Raw genomic sequence first — 15,860 nt, 5'->3', positions numbered from 1 at the left:
AAATTTAAAAATGGACTTTGGCATTTTTTTGCGGCTGAGAGAGACAGAAAAATCTCCGCAACAGCTGAACTTTGGATTTGGGTCAAGTCCAATCCAATCTCCATACATTTCCTACAAACTGGGAATTTGGGTTTTGGGCCAAGCCCAATAAAAAGTCCAAGCTACAACACACAGAAAGGCCTTAAAAAAGAGAATAAGGTGATCCATTTTTGCACTATTTTGTCTGTATATTTTGATTCATAAAATATCCCGTAGATCGGTTTAAAGTTAATCTATCCATTTTCGTTTATTTATTAATTAAAATTCAAGTTTTAATGTAACTATCGATACAGGATAAACCTGTTTTTTTTACTCTGCGAGTCTTACAAGATGATCATTTAAGATTATATTGCAAAAAATGAATGGTGGGGCCTGCCTGCAATGGGTGGTGAAAAACAAGGGGTTCCCCTTAGGTGGAAAATAAATTTTTTTGGTTCCCATCTCAAAAATATTATGCAATTTTTTTGACTCTTCTATCAGTCGTGTTTTTTTCGGATTTAGTGATTTTTTTAATCAAATTTTTTACTTATATTTTACTTTTTAGAAGTATATAGCGTACTTTTAGTCGAAAAATCAAAAGATTATTAAAGTGTTTACAAAACTAACTAAAGACAAAAAAAAATTAAAACTTAACTTGACAACCAAACAAAGGCATTTTTTTGTTAGAAAAATACTTGGACGTATTAAGGCCCCGTTCCAGAACACCTTCTTAAAAAATAAGTACTTATTTCACATTTTCAAACTCAAAAATAATGTAAATGAAAATTAATTTTTCAATTTTTTTTGCACCGTATTAAAAATCTTAATGAGATCTATCAAACAAGATTCATATTGATAGAAAAATAATTTACGTAAGCACATAATTTTTAAACTTAAAATTACCTTTTTAAAAAATAAAGACTTATTTTTTTTTCCGGAACGGGCCTTATTGGGATTGAAAGAAAAAGTACCAACATAATGTCGGCATTTAATTCGTTTTTCGTCAAAACATGTCGACATGATAAATTAAAGAAATACCGTCCCAACCCCCAAGTCCCCTCCCTCGTCAACGCAACTCTTCATAAGCCGTTCCCCGCGTTTTGGTTCCGGTTCAGCGATGGCTTCACTGGACACCGACGTGACGATGGTTCCCGCAGGCGAGGCCTCCGGCGGCGCTGTCCCGTCTTCTTCCACCGCATCCACGTCGTCCTCCTCCAAGAAGGCCAAGCGATTCGAGATCAAAAAGTGGAACGCCGTCTCTCTCTGGGCTTGGGGTACCAAACCCTAACCCTATCACGTCTTTTACTATTTTTATATTTGTGTGTATTGCTCTATGTGATAGATAGGTGAATCATGCCGTGATTTTTCGTTTCACCGATGCTTGCAGATATTGTTGTGGACAATTGTGCGATTTGCAGGAACCATATCATGGATCTCTGTGAGTCTAAGCTTTTTGAATTTTTTTTTTTATTTCATCAACCAGCATATTTCGAGCTTTTGATTCTGTTGTTTTTGTATTATCGATGTGTAATGTTGGGATTTTCTGTGTGTGTGGATGATGTGATTAGGCATTGAGTGCCAAGCTAACCAAGCTAGTGCCACAAGCGAGGAGTGTACTGTTGCTTGGGGTACGTATCGTCCTTGCAACTCATAATTATATAGCACTGGTAAATTTAAGATGGCGGAGTGTTATTCATCATGTTTCCTTTTTTGGTGTGGTACTCTTGGCATTATAGATATCGAAACATGTATTCATATGCAGAATTCTGCTGTTTTGTATGTACACACTATCATACCAATGCTATGACTGTTGTATGTATTGTCGGAAGACACAACAAAAGCTAGTTTCTTGATATGTTGGCATGCTTGAATACGTTTGGCTATCCATGGAACCTTTGTCCTCTAGCTTCACCACAGATGGGAGGTGAATCCATGCATGCTATGTAGCACCAGCACCGACACTGACACGCGACACAACACGGACATGACACTGACACTCCGAACGCCAATGTTTAAAAATTGGCAGACACGACACGTTAGGGGACACGTTTTAAATCACATATATTTATGCAATTATATGTATACAAAGGCTCTAATTCTATATATGTAACACCATATATAGCTTACACCATATATAGCTTAAATCTTATATATCATCACATTATTAATAAAAGTATTCCAACAAAAAGCGTTTCATCATCTCTGTGTCTTTGTCATCAATAAACTATCATATGGTACACAAAGAAGGAAGACTTTCCTAAGCCTTTGCGAGTGTCCCAAGAGTGTCCTAAGCATTTTTTGGAGTATCCCCGGAGTGTCCAAACCAAAAACGTGGAGAAAAGGACACTTCGGATTGAGTGTCGGACACATGTCCGGAGAGTGTTAGTGTCCGACACCGGTATGTGAGCTCCGACGAAGTGTCCATGCTACATAGCATGCATGTAATCTGCCTTTTCCAGGATTTCTTGTCACGGAAAAGCTTTTGAAGGTTACTCAGGATATAATCAATAGGTTGTGGTAATGGAAAGAATGTGAACTGTTTCCCGGTAGTAGTATGTACGATTGCAAATTATTTTGGAGGTTTTGGAATTGTCCATAGAAATAAACGCGCCATGGTGGATCAATGCACGAAAGAATATGATTGTTGATCTGAGGATAATTGAGTTGTTGGCTTGTTGCTTGACATGAGCATGGTTTGGAGGATGATTTTAGTGATAAATATGGTATGCAAGTTTGAGCGCTTACACGAATGATAATTCTGATCCTATTTCTATTAGTTTTTTATTCTCTACTTGTTATTGCCGTATTTGGTATTTCCCCATTTCCTTCTTCTAACCCATCATCTTCCAAGCTTCCTTCCCTTTTCATTCTATATGTTGGGTAGGATTAGTGTGAGTTGAAAAAGTTATTTATCTCAGTGAATGGATGCTGCTGTCTGAAATTCGTTAGTAGTGTGCGCGTAGTTGACTTTGTTAAGGATACATCTTTCCATTTTATGCATGTCTTATACACTCATTCAATGGACCTGAGTACAATTTGGCGTATGCTACGAGGTGTCAAGTTAGTGGTTTAGACTGATGTATCTTATGTATGTTCTTTGAACTGGTGTGAGCTATGTATTTTCAAACATTGTGTGTTGCGGGTTAATGTGTATATACTGATACTTATGTAGTTTTTGATGGGAGATGATATTCATAGTCCCCTTTTAGCTACTCAATCCCCATGTGAGAAGCTAAAAGGAAAAAGGAAGTGCGGGAGGGTTAAAACGTAATGCTATTATTCCTCGCTATTGATTCTTCTAGACATTTTATGAGAATATATTGATTGTTCTGTTAAAAGCAGCATGCCCTTGAGTGCTGAATGCCGCTTTTAAATGAGAGAATGTTTTTTTTAGAACCTTTTTTGTATCTATTTAATGCTGAAAGATCACTCTGAAGATTTTGCCCCTGTTGGACTTAAATCGTCAAGTTAGGAGTTCAACTTCTATGAAACTTGAGCTCCATAACTTATTTACTCATGATGTATGGCTCTTTTCTGTATTTCATGGATCTTTCTTTGCCTTCGATTCGATTTCTTTCTTCCAATACCATACTGATAACTGTTGTAGCCCAAGATTGTATATTTTTGCTGTTGGCTGAAATGAAGTTGGTTTCTATTCTTCTAGGGGTTTGTAACCATGCATTCCACTTCCACTGCATCAGCCGATGGCTCAAAACACGCCAAGTGTGTCCATTGGGTAAGTTATCTGGGTTCCAAAATTACTCCCTGGATTCACATCATCACAATTGCATGTTGATCCCTATTTTCGCTTTGTGCTTGTTGTCACAGATAACAGTGAGTGGGAGTTTCAGAAGTATGGCCACTAAACCAAGAAGCCTGTTGATCCCTATTTTCGCTTTGTGCTTGTTGTCACAGATAACAGTGAGTGGGAGTTTCAGAAGTATGGCCACTAAACCAAGAAGCCTGTTGCGTTTGAACAGTTGGATCCACCTCTTTTCAACTCAGCACGTTTTTAAGTTGAAAACTCGATCTATCATGTTTTTTTTTTTTGCCTTCATTGATGCAAACTTTAGGCCCAGAAATATGTACTGAAGTATTCAGAGTTGGATATGCAACAGGTGCAATATGTAGTTTCAGGATCTTTTCTTTCGAACACCATGTAGTTTCAGGATCTTTTCTTTCAAACACCATTCCCTTAAATCTGGTGTCATTTGGATTCTTAACGGATGCAAGTTTTCTTCTTAAATGTCAATACGTTTATCTGATACTATCATGTTTGATGTTAGTTTCATGCTCCCTTTTTTTAATATATATATATATATATATATATATATATATATATATATATATATATATATATATATATATATATATATATATATATATATATATATATATAGTTTATATTTGTTCTCAGTTCTACTCGTGGATGTTAAAATGGATTTGTGACATCCATTTGCAACAGCTGCAACGTTGGTATACTCTTCACCACAGTCTGAATGCTGTGTACGAATACAATATCATGTTTGCTTATTTCAGGTGTCTCTTTTGCTTGAGACCCTTTGAGGATTGTCGATTGTCCAATGTGAAAGGTTAACTAGTTTCAAACCCGCTAAATTCCTGTCATATAAAACTAAGCGAAAGAAGGGGGCTATTGCATGGTAAAACAAAATTCCAAGCCGGCCAACCTGAGATAGCAAATCCAACTCGAAGGAAGTAGGAACTTCATGAATGCAAAGCCTGGGAGTTATCCCTGTATCTTCGCATAGCTACCCACCAGTTATCGACAGACTTGGGCTTTTTTTATTTGATTTTATTTGGAGGGCAAAAAATTAATGGAAATAGGGTATATTGAAGCACAAGAAATCAGTGCGCATGGTTAAGAGTTTGAGTTTACAGTTGAATGCTAATATTGTTCTTAATATAGACCCTTTAGAGGAAACGAGGACCATGTTGTGCAGTGTGTTGTGCACCATCTGAACGATCCGTCTCGGTAATCAATGGTCCAGATTAAAATGAAACTTTCCCGAGAAAGAGTTAAACTCCTCCCCGGAAAAGTTCTTTAAAATCTGGACCATCCATAACACTTTTAGATGGTTGAGATCGCACAACACCGTGCTGTGCAATAGGTGCACAGCATGCCCCTCTGTCCCCTTTTAGTGCAGGGGTGTTCTGTACGATCCGAGTTGTCCTCCATCTCTAAAATTAATTGACCAAATTTTAAAAAGTATCCAACAGAAAACATTTTTGGACATGTTAGATTGTGTAATGCACCCCTGCACTACAGGATCCTAGACTGCGGGGCATTTTGTCCAGACTCCAGTATGGAGTATTCATGATCTGGTGGTCCAACGGTGTGGCTCCAAATGGCATGAATTTTGTAGAAGCAGAAGATATATATTGTCAAAAAGAATGAAAAATGTGGGTAAGTAAAGCATTTATATAAAAACGAAAAAAGAGAGAATAAAATATATCGTCGCCTGAGAGATTCGAACTCTCGCGGGGAAACCCCATGTACTTAGCAGGCACACGCCTTAACCACTCGGCCAAAGCGACTCTCATGTTACCAAGACACACTCTTTAACCTATTTATTAAATGACTTTACCCTCTGTTTGGAACTTGAGGAAAGTGGGGGAAAAAAAAATGTGAGGACAATTTAGTGTTTATACAACTCCAATTTGTTATTTTCTCCCATCTTTCTTTCCAAACCAAACAATGAGAGATCAGCGACATCAGCCCATATAAAATACCAAACAATGGGGGGATTTTTTTTTTTTATTTTAATTTTCCTTTCTTTTCCACATGTACCAAATAGAAAGCATACATTTTTTTTTTGCATCTTTTCTGTACAGATTAAGAATCAACTATAATTCACAATCTCCCCTCTCTCGGAAAATAAGATTGTCTTCTGCTGGGAGAGAGACGAGTGTTCACCTAGTGCCGTGTGGACCTCGCGAGCAAGATGGAGGGGAACATAAAACACACTTCGAGAGTATAAAATAGGCACCTCCGAGAAGAGCAATGGTGTAATGACTGACCCCTATCTCCAACCAAAATTACAACCAAAAAGTAACCAAAATTTAAATGTATGGGGATAAGGCATGTAGCATAAACCTAGACTTTTGTGGTTTGGTTGTCCTTGTGCCAATGTCTAGTTAACCATACATGCTAGTACCTTTTTTTTTAAAGTTTCAGGGAGCAGCAGTTCATCGTATTACGATAAATTCTCTTCTTCTGCAATCGAATAATGGTGCAATTTGATGCCGCAAACGTTGCAAATTTGGTTCAATGCCCTGTTAATAACAAGCTATTGGACAACTGAAGATTTCTGTCTGCACTGTTCGAATGCCTTGCCTTCAAGCAAATGCTCACATTTAAAAGAGAGAATTCCTATTTTTTATGAGACTCAGAACTTGAGGCAGAGAGAACAGAAATGTCTTTTTCACATTTTTCGGTTTCTACCGCTGGCTTTACGCGATTATATGATATTCCTTCGACAAATATAGGTTATTGAGAGGATCTAAGGGACCCAAAAAGGCACGAAAGCCAGAACATTTTAGAACAGAAAAGGCATATTCTTCGAATGCATAAGCACGTGGTTAAGCGCACACTAACTCTGAATTCCAAAACCAATTCGAGATTTTCCTTGGGAGGTATCAGGAAGGAATTGAAATGTAGTAAAATCGACTCATCAAGTCAACCCTTATAGCAGAATCAACATCACAATTACTCCATAGTTGCAGAATCTGTACTCGAAAGGAAGTAAAATGAAACCGTGAGAACCGAGAAGAAAACCTCCACTGCTAGGAACATAGACAACAAGGGTAGCAACAGTTTTCCATACAGCGAAAACAGTTCTTGGTACAACAGAAACACGGGTTTGCCTTGAGACAGTTGGGACAAGAGCATCTACATCTGCAAGAGCAATCCGGGCATGAAGGACACCGCGGAAAGCAACAACTGCTGCTGCATGAGAAGCTGTCAAGGCATCTTGAGCGAGGACAAGGGCAACACCCACGTTTTGGCACCAAACAACTAAAACACAAACAGCAGCCCCGTAGATTGCAACTGCAGCAGCGTGGCCTTTCACGCCGAGGAATGCAGCCGACACAGCATATCCATGAGAAGTTCAAACAGGTTGCTCTACTGCACACAAAGGGAAGTATATGAACAAAATCCGTGGATAGACTAACCTACATGAACATGATGGAGGCCAATCAAAATGTGGATTACTACGTGTATAGAAGAGATAAGAAAGAGGCAAGAAGGTACCAGAGCCACTTCCAGAAACGACAGGACCTCTGGATCTTCCGATTTCTGATATACAAAAACAGAAACGTAAATGGTATAGTTTTCTACTTAAAACTCCGACGAAAAGGTTGTTGGCAACTTTCTTACGAAGTTATCAAAGGATCTGAGTTTGCGACCACGAAATCAGCAACCCTGGCAAATTGTCAAGTCCAGTTCAAGTTTAGTAAAACATCATCCCTAGCTTCTACCTGAAAACAGATCAACAACATGCTATACAAGAGACTTGCAAAGCCGTTCACATACTCTTTACAGCTCCGGGAGGCGGGTTGAAGGCCGTGAACAAACTTTAGTTCCTCCTGTTTTGCAATAGAAGAATCAGTAGGTCTATTTCCAGAAGAAAATCTCCCACATTTGCTAGAGATCCCATTTGATGGTTTTCCCTAAAACAACACTGTAGTGCCGGTAATACCTTCCGATTGGCAGCAACCGTTCTTACAAATATAAACGGGCTTAAAACGATTACATGAAAAAGTTTTAGGGAAGGAAAGATTGAAACAGATTGCCATGTTCTTAACATCGGATGTACGATGAGAAAAGTTGCATGCTCATAGACTTAAGCAGCTACATATCCAGCCCAGGCCTAATCACGGGCGATCACCTATCTTTTTGAGTCAATCATTAAGTTTATACAGAAAGCATTACAGATCGTTTCGATTACCTTCCCTAAACATCAAGATTTCCAAATACCATTTCTGTTCTTGTTCAAGAAAACAAAAAAAGAGAAGCCATGTTTTATGTGCCTCTTGGCAGTCTGCAGCCAGGTTGCAAGAAACATTTGCCAAATGAGAGTGTCAATGTAGCATCAAGCTATCTAATCCATAAAAGCTGGGCACATTGTGCTACTATTTCTCTGAAAATCCAAACTCTGACAAGTTTAAATGGTTTAATCGAGCGAATAACGTTCAAAATCTATAAGGAATTAAGGATCTGTTGCAAGGCTGGACCTTTCGTCGACAGAGCTGGGGAACATCACCCATCACCTCGAAATTAAGTTGATCGGACATCCAATACCGATACATGGCCAAATGTTTTTTCATTAGTAGACATTGATCAACGGTCAGCAAATGTGGGTCCTTTTCAGGTCCACTTCAAGAGTTTGGTACCGTTTATTTTTTTGATTTCGTCAAGATCAAAAACCATGGGAAAATAATGTTAGATTTGTGCCAAGGCTCTAGTATGGTTGAAAGAGCTTTCAACATGGATTGGATAGGAGACTCCATAACGTACACAAACAAAGGATCATTTTTTAGATCTTGAGAAAAAAAAGATCAGGTTGACACATCGGATTGGAACACATTAATCTTTTTAATTTTTTTTATAATGGACATCCGGACCAACTTGAGCATAACTTGACTAATTTCAGGGCCCTAAAGTCCACGATTGGGCAAACCCTTAAGTGACCCAAAGTTTAGAATGTTTGGCCTCCGTGTGACTTGAACATGCGACCTCGTGGAGGCAATGGCGGAACCAAAAATTATATACAGAGGGGGCAACTTTTTACCATAAACTAAAAAAAATCAAAAGAAAAGTAATTCCAAAAATACTAAACATTCTCTATTAGGCACGGCACAAAAGCTGTAGCAAGATAAAGCTTTTAAACATAAGCACAAAAAGTCTATATATTCATTACTCAATTTTTTTTAAAATTGATCCCGACAAGCTTTCATCTTTTTGAAAGTTATGCATGATTACATCGTTATTAATCTCATAAAAAACATCTCGCTTTATGCATACCACCAAACTGCTATTCAACCATCGCTCGTTCATTCGGTTCCATAATCAAATAATTTGAGCACCAATCCCCAATTCCACCTATGATTTGAGCAGGCTTCAAAATAAAAAAAAATAAAAAAAAAGACAGGAACAAACGATAAAATTCCAGGGGTCACTTTTCTCCCTCTGCATGGAAGACAACCACTTATTTTCTTCCTTCCGGCTAGAAGACAAACACATTAAACTTGTTATACATAAATATTTTGATCATGCATTTTTTTTTTTATACCTAATCAACTTAATTTTTGACATGGTTGATCTCGAGCTAAACATATAACAATGCTGAATTATCAATAAGAAGCAAAATAATCAAAGAACAAAAAAAGAACAAACTTTCAATTCGGAAAGCTAACCTCCAGAAAACTAATCTCTCTCTCTAACATCTGGACCTTAGCCAACTCCCGCCGTTTCCCGTACAAAGCCGGATACTCCGGCGGTCGCGGCGGTGGCAGCGACGGCACCGAAGAAGAACCGCCGGAAACAGCCATTAGAATCAGCGAAGAACTCGCCTCCAATGTTCCTGATCAACAGAGCATGGAAATGAACATTTTCCCGTACATGTTAGTATTTATTTCGATATGTACACAGCAGATGATGCCAGCAGAATAACAGTGGTTATTAAAACAATTGTAGCAACAGCAGTCGTAGCAGTAGCCAGTGAGGAGAGAGAGAGAGAGAGATACGAGGGTATACAGGAATTAGAAGAAGAGAGGAGAAGAACAGTTGGTTGACAGACGAGGGGAGGGTAATAATTTAAGATCAATGCATTCCGAAATCACATCAACAAATGTGATTTTTTTGCCTGACTTATATTCTCGATGGGCTTTAAACGTGTGCGGTCTCACCACTAATCACACCCGCCTAAGTGCACTGCATAAATATGCGTAAATAGTAATGGGTACATGAATGTATTTCTTATTTTTATTCGATAGTAGTTAAAATTAAATTCACTAAATTCCACAAATAAAATAACGCATAGTAGTATGTTTTTTTTCCTTCTTGATTATTTTTCGCGCGTCATTTTGTGGTTTGATTGAGCTTGTTCGTTTGGATTCTTAAAACTCCTAAGCATGATCTCCACGGTATCTAATAAATTTCTTTCAAAACTCAAATCGAACAGAACTGATCATGTCTCAACACACTGCAATAATTTAAGAGCTACTGACAATGGAGGGATAGTTATGGCTCTGGGGCCAGACCCAAAGAAAAGCTCTGACAACAAACCTGCAGAAGAAGCAGAGCAGCAGAATTCATACAACACGATACTGTAGATAGATACTGTGAGGGGGTAAAATAATGGTGATGGTGATGAATACTAAACAGAGATCGATGGTTGAGAAAGAAAAAGCCTGCAAGTGTTAGTACGAGTACCCGAGAGGTTGGCCACATTTCCGGAAGAAGAACAAGGGCATTTTTTTGTTTTTTGGGTTACAAGGTCGAAGGTACACGGATCAATTTACACGCATCTCAATTAATTCTTTTTTCAGTTCGTTTAAAAGCAGACCACTCACGTCGATAATAGGGACGCAATAAATTACTCTCTCCGTTCCTATTTTTTAGTCCCAGCCATCACTTTTTGCTATCTTAAAAATATTATTATTCCACTTTCAACCCAAAAAGGGTTATACAGAAAATAATGAAAGCTTTATTTTACCCTTCCAGTTTAAAATCAATAGTACTAAGGGGTGTTTTTACTATAAAAAAAAACACTAAAAACTTAACGTATTTTATCATTTCGTTTTCACTAACAAATTTTTTTTAGCATTTTGTTTTCACTAAGAAAAAAGTTTTTAACAAAAACTTTTTTGCTACAGTAACTTTACTCACAAACCCATCAACAATTTATTCACTACTGCAAACAACTTAAAATTTCTTAACAACTTATCCACTACGGAAAACACCTAATAACTTCTCAACCACAAATAAAAATCTACAATTTTTCACTACCGGAAACACCCCTTAATAAAATTTTAAAAAACAATGATTGAAAGGTATAATGGGAAAATGTGGTGATTAGACCTTGCTTGTTTTGGGGTCTGAAAATCTCTGGACACAGTCTCTAATAAATTTTCTCTATCTATCTCTCTACACTCATTTCTTTCAAAAATCTCTCTCGAAATTCAAACCGAACAAGACCATGTTCCTTATATAGTTGAAAATCCCCAAAAATGAACTAAAATGAGGGACGGAATATATGAATACTTTTTTACAACTTGACCATAAAAATCAAATTCTAATCAATTGTATAGGCCTGAGTAGATTTATCAATTAACCGGACTAGCCCTGAGACTAACAACACTAACAACTCAAGGGCATTTGCAGTTCACCTCCCGGTCCGCATTCTTATCCACCATTCGATTAAACTTTTACTCCTTTTTTTATTTGGTGTATCAAATCATAATTGTAAATCTTGAAAAACAAAAAGATGCATATAAGAAATCAATTTGATACAAACTAATAAGATTTTGGGACGGCTATCTCATGAAACGAAATACGATTTATTCAGTGTCTATTGACGGACTATCAACTTGATTTTTTCACATGTATACTTTGCCTACGAGAGGAACGGTTCGGATAACCACTTTGGTTGATTATGATTACAATTAATTTTCAACGTGTATCGCTGAATATGCGTCCCACTTCTCATGTGAGAGGAGTTTGTGTGTATATGTGTATTTGTAGAAGAGTTGTTATGATTATGGTATGGAGGTCGGGATTTGCAGACAAATTGACTCGGGAATGTGATTTTCCTCTCCGCTAGCTAGCTCTACTTTTTGGGGTTTATATTCAAATTTAAACAGAAATGATACTCACACAGATTTTTTGTGCACAAATCGTGCACAAATTGTGATGTGGGGCTCACTTCGAGTCTCACACAAACAATTCGGCCCGTTCATTAAATATGAAATATTTTTTCAAAAGTTTCTCGTGAAAAATCAGCCCAATCTGATACCTATAGGTACTCGATCCAATCATCTAACTTTTCATTATCCTGAAATCTAAATAAAAAGTTAGATGTTTGGATCGAGCACTTATAGATATTGAATTGAGCTGATTTTTCATGCGGACTCTTGAAAAAATATTTTATATTTAATGAACGGATCGAACCATTTGTGTGGGACTTGGAGTGGGCCCCACACTACAATCTGCGCACAGTTGCTGTGTGAGTAGCATGACTGAAATTTAAAATAAACAACGAAATGTCTCTTGACGCGGACAAATATGTAACAGATCATTCACAAATTTTGTGTGGAGCCCACCACAGGTCTTGCAAAAATGATTCGAACCACTCATTATTCTTAAAGCATTTAATTATCTCTATCGGATATCGGCAAGGGTTTATTCCAAATTCGTAGGGTGAAACTGTCTGATTTGCCCTACGAATTTTGAAAAAGCCTCAACTGGTATCCGATAAAGATGATTTTTTTACAAGAATGCATAAAAAGATATTTTAGAAAAAATAAGTGGTTTAGATTATCTTTGCGAGACCCGAAGTGGCCCTCACACAAAATCTGTGAATGATCTTTTACATATTATAATTTGTCCGTGTGAATAACACAGTTAATAAACAAGTAAAACTCACCACACGTATATCTCTTTCTGTGTGTATGTATCTATTTCATCACTAGATCCATTGTGGTGGTTGTGGTTGTTTAGAGTTGGCAATTAGGCTTGCATGTAGATAATCTATCACAGACTGCACGAGAGCAGAATTCGATTTTTGGATAGAAAGCAAGAAAGTAAAAGTAATTTCTCGTGAATTTCCTAATTTCGGTGTGAATAATTTGTCTTTGACCGAACTATTAAAAAAATTAATCGAGATGTACGTAAGTTCGTCCGAACACTATTATCATTGACGAGAGGGAGAGAGCAGGGCAATAAAGTCCATTAAAGTGAACCTAGTACTACTACTTTCTACTAGATGCAACATACTCCTGTATGGCTCCTATATTCAGACCTGCAGCCTAACGCAGTGGTTCAGGAATATATATATATATATATTTTGGTGCAACGGAAATTAGTGGTTTAGATTGATCCTGTTTGTTTTGGAATTTTGAATTTGTAGATAATAAGTGTAGAAAAAATAAAGTAATGATTGATAATAAAAGTAATGATTAGAGAGATATAAAGAGATAAATGAGAGCATTGATAGAAGAAAAATATAATAATAATTATAATTCAAAATCCAAAAACCTTAAACAAACGGGGTCTGGGTTAGAGTAACTAGGTCAAGTGGGGTCGTATGGAGCATTTGCAAGTTTGCATTCTCCGGCTTTTAGCGAGGTTCTTGTTAGTGGACGGTGAATGTATGATTTATCGGGACTAGTTAAAATACGCATAAGTTAGGCCGGTTTCTTGTTTATGAAAAATTAGTATTAGGTCGAGTTGATTAACCGAATAAATAAATACTTAAAACTTGGCCATGGGCACAAGTAGGTTTTGACTTTTGATTCCCACTAATTACACCACACTATTGTATTGCAACTCATGCTTTTCTTAAGTTACAAATACGTATTATTATTATTATTACAACAGTAATACGAATATTGGAACCGAAGAGATAAAATAAATATACAAAAGAAAAAAGAAAAAATTTATTCTTGTAATTCGTGGGGAAAAGAGCGTGTGAAGGATATTAATATCACTAACAAAAGTGCGTACTAAAGTGCCATGTGCGATTCGATTCAATTAGATTAAGTTTAATTTTTAAGTACGTGATTTGTTTTTGTTCCTAGTTAATTATTTTAAGTTTTCAGTTACACTATTTTAATTGTTTTAATTGTATCAATGAAGTAAATATATAAGAAAAATTAAAAAAATACAGTATTATAAAAGTCAAGAGAATTGAAGTAAACAACAACAACAAAAAAAAAACGTGTGAAATTGCTTCACCAGGAGCACAATGACCTAATTCGCATAATGCAAATGCATGCTCGTAGGTAAAGGCGATAGTGAGATCATTAAAACGCCTTTTACTAACATTCGGAATTACTCAAGTTGGAAGAGCGAGAATTAAAAGCATGAACGAAGGTTACCGAAAAATTATTGTGCTCTAAACCTCTACCCGTGACAAAGGACCATTGCACGAATACAACTACTGTTAACAAGGACAAACATACATGAAAGCAACACCTCAATGCATTTTTCAGCCTTTTGTAGGACTATTTGATTAGTACAACATTGTCATCATAACGCATTAGTTTCTCTTGTACAATCAAAAAGACTATTGTTTCTCCTTTAAAAAAAGAGAGAGAGAAGCTAGACCGTTCATGGCGCAACAAGAGAGTAAGGTCCTGCACTATTCAATAAGTGAGATTATATAGATATAAGGCCAACGACATTTACACAACGGAGTTTATTATAATTTTTTTTTTAACAAATTCAAATTAATCATCTAACTAATGCAAAATTATAAAAGTACTGGGCAATCGATGTTCTTCACCCAACCCAGACACAGAGCTTGACGCACGTTTTTGCCGAAACTTCATATTATCTTTCTAGCAATATCAGAAGAGATAAAGTTGCTAGCCAAAAGCAAAAGACAACAATTACCCAGACGATTAAATGGACCCCAACTAAGGATAAATGCACCAATAAACTTCTAAAGCTACAGATCTGATAAGTCAATACAAGTTGTCCCGCCAAAAATATCATGCGGGGTAAGAACATTGTTGGAACATATATTATTGTGAAGAAACATTGTCTCCTAATCTGCAGATGAAACTAAGTACTCTCGTAGGATGAGAGACGTAATTTTTACAGATTAAACGACAAGTCATTGACCTGAAAAGACAAAAGAAAGCAAAACAAATACTAAAGTATTATTAAAAAATTGGTTTGTAACTAATTCCATGGCCTTTCCATCCCGTCGCCATATAAGATTAGTAAAATCCTTTGAGGGAGGGGAAGAGAGATTTTTATTATATTTTTGTGACGGCTAGGGTTGAGAGAGATAAGGTCCTTAACTTTGCGTTGGAATTAGTTGGAACAAAAATTACATTCCACCAAATAGTTTTCCGAACTCTATGAAAGGTAGTGTAATATTTGGATAAAAATTAAATACTTCTGTGAATCAATGTTGGCACTTTTTGCACCCAACTAAAGATCTCAATTAATTCTTTAAATTGGAGAGAAAAATCAGAAATACGTATGAAAAATAATTTGGTTCTTTCAGAGGATACACATGTGTCTGTTTTAGTCATGGCTTGAGAAAAGGTGTTTGTTCTCTCTTGATGTCTCAAATTCGAAACTTTTTAGGTTGTACCAACTCTTTCGGGACCAGTCTATTTGGAGCTTTGCTGACAATGAGATTGATACGCCAAAATTTAGGGACAACACACTTAAGTTGGCTCGAACACCTTAATTATGCCAAAACAAAGATGAAAAGGCAGTATGTATCCTTTTGTTTTGGGTGGTTTTGCTTGAACGATAAGGGAGCATTTACAGTGGTGTTATGAGTACAAGGCCCACGGTTTTAGTATGGCCACTAATAAAAGCCATGACATTAAGGACACTGGTAGGAGAAATAAAAGCCATGACATTAAGGACATTTAATTTGCAGTATCCAGTCGGAAGTGCATGTGATCTTTACTGCTTCGAACATAAGGATAGCTCAAACGACAACATGGATGAGTAGTTAATGATCCATTATTCGAGCTCGAAACTTAGCAACCTTTTGGATCAGGTCACAAGTGATAAATCTCTTGTGAATTCTCTAGTCACGACGTGGATAACTCGCCTTTGACTGGACCGAGAA

At 36.9% G+C, this 15,860-nt stretch overlaps 3 protein-coding genes and 1 non-coding gene across 8 annotated transcripts in view; 2 read left to right on the top strand and 2 right to left on the bottom strand.

Annotated features, from left to right (window-relative positions):
- LOC131320023 (small ribosomal subunit protein uS14z/uS14y/uS14x-like) overlaps nt 1-15,860 on the top strand; it is an 86,208-nt gene that overhangs the window by 40,626 nt on the left and 29,722 nt on the right. The window contains exon 1 of one of the 2 annotated variants that reach the window (XM_058350555.1): nt 14,356-14,362. The exons of the other annotated variant lie outside the window; for it this stretch is intronic. The gene's annotated coding sequence lies outside the window, so the exon portion shown is untranslated. Of the gene's footprint in view, nt 1-14,355; nt 14,363-15,860 lie in introns of those variants that run through there. 2 annotated transcript variants of the gene reach the window in all.
- Nucleotides 1,005-4,291, top strand: LOC131320017 (RING-box protein 1a-like). 4 transcript variants are annotated; one of them, XR_009198090.1, is made up of 6 exons: nt 1,038-1,292; nt 1,406-1,456; nt 1,587-1,646; nt 3,683-3,754; nt 3,934-4,148; nt 4,182-4,291. XR_009198090.1 is itself a non-coding variant. In XM_058350543.1 (5 exons), exons 1-5 carry the CDS (start codon nt 1,136-1,138, stop codon nt 3,882-3,884), a joined length of 378 nt encoding a protein of 125 aa, XP_058206526.1. In that variant the 5' UTR covers nt 1,005-1,135; the 3' UTR covers nt 3,885-4,291. The 4 variants fall into 4 exon arrangements, 3 of the variants coding, with proteins under 3 accessions (XP_058206526.1, XP_058206524.1, XP_058206525.1); XM_058350543.1 differs by having other exon boundaries at nt 1,005-1,292; nt 3,847-4,291; XM_058350542.1 differs by having other exon boundaries at nt 3,934-4,291.
- TRNAS-GCU (transfer RNA serine (anticodon GCU)) lies at nt 5,493-5,574 on the bottom strand. The gene has a single exon. It is a non-coding gene; the product is annotated as a tRNA-Ser (tRNA).
- LOC131320020 (guanine nucleotide-binding protein subunit gamma 3-like) lies at nt 6,637-9,962 on the bottom strand. The gene is made up of 5 exons (XM_058350550.1): nt 9,457-9,962; nt 7,574-7,626; nt 7,418-7,462; nt 7,292-7,336; nt 6,637-7,165 (listed from the first exon to the last, which is right to left on the bottom strand). The coding sequence occupies exons 1-5, from the start codon at nt 9,589-9,591 to the stop codon at nt 6,823-6,825; spliced, it is 621 nt and encodes a 206-aa protein (XP_058206533.1). The 5' UTR covers nt 9,592-9,962; the 3' UTR covers nt 6,637-6,822.

This window comes from Rhododendron vialii, chromosome 3a (genome assembly GCF_030253575.1).
Source record: "Rhododendron vialii isolate Sample 1 chromosome 3a, ASM3025357v1".
Taxonomy (NCBI): domain Eukaryota; kingdom Viridiplantae; phylum Streptophyta; class Magnoliopsida; order Ericales; family Ericaceae; genus Rhododendron; species Rhododendron vialii.
This window is presented reverse-complemented; position numbering and strand designations above follow the sequence as displayed.